The following is a 6,184-nucleotide window of genomic DNA, read 5'->3' on the forward strand; positions in this document are numbered from 1 at the left end:
AGATTACCAGGGTCTGTGGTTTTGTCTGTGTAACTGTTCTTGTGTCATATCAGGGGCATATTGGTGGTACTGTATGTGTGTGTGTATTAACCATCATGTCTCTCCTCCACAGGTCTGGGCATGGAGAACATTGGGGGTATCTTCGTGGTGTTGATCTGTGGCCTCATCATTGCTGTGTTCGTGGCCATCATGGAGTTTGTGTGGTCAACGCGCTGCTCTTCAGAGACAGACGAGGTACGCCCTCAATCCTGCCCTCGCCGACACCACAGACCCACCCCAGTAGGTCCCCATGGCAACACACCAACCCTGACTCCCCATCCTCTGTCGTGCAGCGTGTGTGTGTTTGTTGGGCCGCCTCTGGAACTGTGTGTGTTTGAATATGTGTTCGTCGGGCTGCTTCTAGCACCATGTGTGTGTGTATGTTAATCAGTGTGTGTCTAGTCTGTGTGTTTCACTGTTGGGTTTGCTATGTATTGTGCATGGGTGATGAGGGTGGCTAGTTTTACAACTGAACCTCAAATGAAGCAGGACAGATTTCTCCTGTAAGCAGATCAGGGTCCAGTCACATGTTGTGATGTTGTGTGAACGTACTTGTGTTGGCATGCTATAGTACTAGCGTTGGTGTGTGATCGCGGGAGGGTATTTTGACTGTGATCAGAATGTGTTCATGATTAGTACAGGGTATGGATAAGCCAATATTGTGATGCCAATATTTGCTTGCTTAAGAAGCAGTGTGTAATGATTTCCCTGGCATTAAATGTCACGATCTATCTTCTTTTACATGCCTCACATGCTGGTACTCTTCCTTTCCATTCTTGGATCACTCCTCGCTCTGTGTGGGTCTGCCACACCTGTCATTCTGTCAATCAGTGTCTGTTTTCTGATAATGAATACTGTTTCTGTTTGTGTAAGAGTATTATTCATCATTGTTATGATTTTGTAGATTATAATATTCCATAATGTCTACGTCTATGTGTCCTTGTTGGTGCATTTTGTTGGAACTTTTTGTGCAAGTGTGTGATGCTGTTGGAATGTTAAGAGGTGTGTGTGTGTCTGTTTGTGTGTGTGTGTGTGTTTGTGTTGTTTGTTTACATGCACCTCAGTTTGCGGGCCTGCCTGTTTGTTCATAGTTCCTTATGTACCATTATATATATTATATATAATGTGTAATGAACACAATTTGTTCTGCTCAGTTGGTAATTTGTATGGATTGTATTAACTCTCTCTGCTCTTTGGATATTCTCCAACCTCTATCCATCTCTACATCTCCCCTCATTATCTCCAAATCATTTCTATTCATTAACACTTTCATTGCCATCCCTGCCTTTTCTACCTTTCTATACCCTCATTCGGTTCTCCTCTCCTCCTACCATCTCTTTTACTCCACCTCCGCCATGTTTCTGCTTTCCTTCTCTTTTTTCCCCCCTCTCCCCCCTCTATCTATTTCCCTTTGCCTTCCCTCTTTCCCCCGCTGTCTGTCTACTTTGCTTTTGTGGCCCCCTATCTCCCCCTATGCTCCCCTTCCCGTCGTCCCTCTCTCTCTCCTCTGTCCTCCCAGGTGTCTGTCTGTCAGGAGATGCTCACCGAGTTCCGAAACGCCGTCTCCTGTAAGAAGAGTTCCCGTTCCCGTCGTCGCCGCCCCCTGGGCAACTCCGCGGCCCTCCGCCACCCCACCCGCATCGCCCTGGGGGCCCAGCGGCCACTCCGCCTCGTACGGGAGATGCGCCTCAGCAACGGCAAGCTCTACAGTGGCTCGGGACCCCTGACTGGGGGAGCAGGGGGGCCAGGAGGGGGTGTAGGGGCTGGGGGAGGTCCATCAGACATGGGCCCCGGGCCTCAGCGACTCCTGGAGGACCCTCTGGGGGCCAACACCACCCCTCCTCACCCGCCCCAGCCGCAGGCCGCCGTGGTGCTCCCTCGCAGCTGCACGCACGTCAGGATCTGCCAGGAGTGCAGGAGGATCCAGAGCCTGAGGTCAGGGATGGGCTCCACGAGGATCCCCCCCTCATCTGCACCCTTGCCCCGCCTGCCCCCTCCTCCTCCCCCCTCCTCCTCCAACACAGACAGCGAGGGGGGAGGTGGGTCCAGCCCCCGGCGGCTCCCCCACAGCACCCCTGCACCCTGCCTACCCATACCACCCCCACAGAGCAGCACCGACACAGACCTTCTGGGGAAGCAGGACTAAGACTGACGAACTAGGAGGGGCTGGAGGGTATATGTGGGGGCAAGTTAACAGTGACTTAACTGATGTTTTTAGCTGCTCAGTGACACAATATTCTGTGACCCTCTGTACATTGGCCTCCAGGAGGGAACTACAGGGAGAGAAGGAGGGAGAAAGAGAGAGAGAGAATTAGAGGGATCAAAGACGTTGTGAAATGTGTGATGAAGCAATGGAAATTATATATTTGCACAGATACCAAAAGACACACCCATACAGAAGGAGAAAGAAGGAGAGACTTCCTATGCTCTCCAGCGCGCTGCCCAGCTGGTTCTGATGTTAGCCCAGTCTGTTCACAGAACCATGCTCCACTATGTTCTGGCTTTGTGATTTACTTGAAGATGGCTGCTCGGTTCTTATCTTGACTTACCAGTGGATCAATCAGGACTGAGCTACACTTTAAAGCAGTCAGGTAACGCACATAATTTGATGCCAGACATACTGGTTTCTCTGTTGGTCTCTCTCTGTTCTCCCCGCTCTCTCTCTCCATCTCTCTCTCTCTTTCCCTTTCCATGGTACCACAGACTCTCATCTAGAGCGGCCAGCTCTTCCTCTCTGGACGGTGACCACTGGAGGAGGAGGCCACATCGATCCTGGAGGACCTTTAATCTATGTAACATACAACAACAGAAGACTTTAAAACTGAGTCAGAGAATTATATGATTTTCTCGATTTTTTTGTTGTTGTCTTTGTCATTTGGTTACCATTGTTCTAAGTGGAAGTTACAGAAAAATAAAGACTATATATGTGACTAATGTGGTGGATCACGACACACTATGAAGAAAGGACTCCCCTGAGGTTTACTGTGTGGAGGAGGTGTTTTGTCCCTCCGGGGACCCCGTAGCTGCTTTTGAAACGACATTGAAGAAAGCAGATTTGGCTGGAAATTAGTTGCAACAAAGTCAGATATGCATAATAGAATTGCTGTGTGTGTGTGTGTGTGTGTGTGTGTGTGTGTGTGTGTGTGTGTGTGTGTGTGTGTGTGTGTGTGTGTGTGTGTGTGTGTGTGTGTGTGTGTGTGTGTGTGTGTGTGTGTGTGTGTGTGTGTGTGCGCCTGCGTGCGCGTGTGTGTGTGCGCACACAGAGGTCTGTCCTTACAGTAAGTGAGAGAAACAAATTATCATACCATTTCAGTGTAAGTATATGATAATCAGAGGCTTTGCGATATGAAATGACTTTTTATCCTGGAGAATACTTGCCAAGCCTTTTCTCCTCTTTACCTCTGTTCATAGCACAGAGAGAGAGAAAGAGGAGAGAGAGCGAAAGAGGAGAGAGGAAGAGGAGAGAGAGAAAAAAGGAGAGAGCAATGGAGAGAGGAAGAAGAGAGAGATGAAGAGGAGTGAGAGAGAAAAAATAGGAACGCAACAGTGAGGAACAGAGAGATAAAGGAGGACTGTATCAGAATGACAAATTCCAAATTGAACTACTTCCATAATGAGATCTCTCCTGATCTGGTAATTCTGAGCAGCATCTTGCAGGGGGCTTGGCCGTGCTGCCGGGTGGCTGGGACTAAAGCTTCCCTGCTCTACATCACGTTGAACTGGCTGTCTGCAGCACAGACGCCTGCCAGAGCTCCACACAGAGCTCCACACCACCCTGAGCCCTCTCATTACAGCCTGTGGAGCTTTAGATCTGGTAATTATTCCCCTTTAATAACTAATAGCCACACAATGACTATGGAGGAGACTGAGGTCATGGTTTAATGTTATAAAAGTATGATTGGGAATAATGTTAGGGTTCAAGCCTTTCTGAGGATTTCTGCTGCCTCTCTCACATATACACCACAGATCGTCACACACACACACACACACACACACACACACACACACACACACACACACACACACACACACACACACACACACACACACACACACACACACACACACACACACACACACACACACACACACACACACACACACACACACACACACACACACACACACACACACAGACAGACAGACAGACATAACCATGCAACCTAAGAAATACATAATTATCTCTGTGTTCTTCTATTGAACCAACAGTGCAGCAGTGAGCCAGACACACACAGCTGCATAGGTCACCACATTGTCTGTGATCTCCCTCTAGTCTCAACTCAATGCTGTGAAACCACTGGATGGCTTTGTTCCAATTCACTTCATTGGCCACCTTTCCTCATCTCCTTTCCTGCTCAACAATTGATCTTACAGGGATAGACAGGTGAAAGCACTGGTGCATCTCTAACCGGTCCTTTCACCTATCAGTGGTGAAGAAGGAAAGGAAATAAGAAAATGAAGACCTTTGAGTATTGGGATGCATAACAATGTCAGGGGGAGGGAAGGAGGGGTAGCCAAAGTGAATCAGAGGGGTGTCTGTGAGGGGAGAGCGTTTACTCAACAACAAAAAACATTGTTTTTGTTTACTTTTATGTTCTCTCTGTTATTTTTTCATATTTCTATACTAGTGCTAAATGGATTATTAAAAGAATGACGTTGAATATTATGAATAGATTTGTATTATTATTATTGTTCCTATTGAAAAACGGATCTATAGGAGGTTGCTGCTGTTTTGGGGAGATGGGTGGGTGGGGGGAGGGTGTTGGGCAGGATTGGGTTGATAGAGGTGACGGGTACGTCCTCTCCATAGCAACCACCTGGTGTTAAAGCCTATAGACACACTAACTCGTTTGGAATAAAAAAATATTCAAACTGTCCAAGCTGGCATGATGTATCATCTCTTCCTGCAGTGTTACTTCTTATGGCTGCAATCCCGTTAAAGGGATGATATGACAACAGCCAGTGAAAGTGCAGGGCGCCAAATTCAAACAACAGAAATCTCATAATTAAAATTCCTCAAACATACATGTATCTTATACTATTTTAAAGGTAATCTTGTTGTTAACCCCACCAAAGTGTCCGATTTCAAATAGGCTTTACAGCGAAAGCACCACAAACAATTATGTTAGGTCACCGCAAAATCACAGAAAAACACAGCTATTTTTCCAGCCAAAGACAGGAGTCACAAAAAGCAGAAATAGAGATAAAATGAATCACTAACCTCAGATGACACTCATAGGACTTCATGTTACATAATACATACAGTGGGGAGAACAAGTATTAGATACACTGCCGATTTTGCAGGTTTTCCTACTTACAAAGTTTTCCTACTTTTCCTACTTACAAATGCAAATTAATTACTTAAAAATCATACAATGTGATTTTCTGGATTTTTGTTTTAGATTCCGTCTCTCACAGTTGAAGTGTACCTATGATAAAAATTACAGACCTCTACATGCTTTGTAAGTAGGAAAACCTGCAAAATCGGCAGTGTATCAAATACTTGTTCTCCCCACTGTATATGTTTTGTTCGATTAAGTTCATATTTATATCCAAAAACCTCAGTTTACATTGGCGCCATGTTCAGAAATGCCTCCAAAATATCTGGAGAAATTGCAGAGCCACGTCAAATAACATAAATACTCATCATAAACTTTGATGAAAAATACATGTTTTACATAGAATTAAAGATACACTTGTTCTTAATGCAACCGCTGTGTCAGATTTCAAAAATCTTTACGGCTAAAGCACAATATTCAATAATCTGAGAACAGCGTTCAGCCACAAAAGGAAGCCATATAGTTACCCGCCAAATTGTGCAGTCAACAAAACTCATAAAAAGCATGATAAATCTTCACTTACCTTTGCTGATCTTCATCGGAATGCACTCCCAGGACTCCCACTTCCACAACAAATGTTTGTTTTGTTCGGTAATGTCCATCATTTATGTCCAAGTAGCTACTTTTGTTAGCGCATTTAGTACCCAAATCCAAACGCTCGTGCAGGTCCAGCCGAACGTCGGACGAAAACTTCAAAAAGTTATATTACAGGTCGAAGAAACTTGTCAAACTAAGTATAGAATCAATCTTTCATGTGGAATGCTATCATGTGGAATGCGCGTGACCAGGACCTGGCTCTCTGCCAG

General features: G+C 45.7%; 1 protein-coding gene across 3 annotated transcripts in view; it reads left to right on the forward strand.

The window, feature by feature from the left end:
* Positions 1-4,705, forward strand: part of LOC139573378 (glutamate receptor ionotropic, kainate 5-like) — a 94,729-nt gene extending 90,024 nt beyond the window's left edge. The window contains exons 19-21 of one of the 3 annotated variants that reach the window (XM_071396751.1): positions 113-234; positions 871-907; positions 1,559-1,735. In XM_071396751.1, coding sequence (XP_071252852.1) covers positions 113-234; positions 871-907; positions 1,559-1,611 — 212 coding nt within the window. In that variant the 3' untranslated portion in view covers positions 1,612-1,735. Of the gene's footprint in view, positions 1-112; positions 280-870; positions 908-1,558 lie in introns of all 3 variants that reach the window. The other 2 variants (XM_071396748.1, XM_071396749.1) reach the window with 2 other exon arrangements.
* The last annotated feature ends 1,479 nt before the right edge of the window (positions 4,706-6,184 follow it).

This window comes from Salvelinus alpinus, chromosome 4 (assembly GCF_045679555.1).
Source record: "Salvelinus alpinus chromosome 4, SLU_Salpinus.1, whole genome shotgun sequence".
Taxonomy (NCBI): Eukaryota; Metazoa; Chordata; class Actinopteri; order Salmoniformes; family Salmonidae; genus Salvelinus; species Salvelinus alpinus.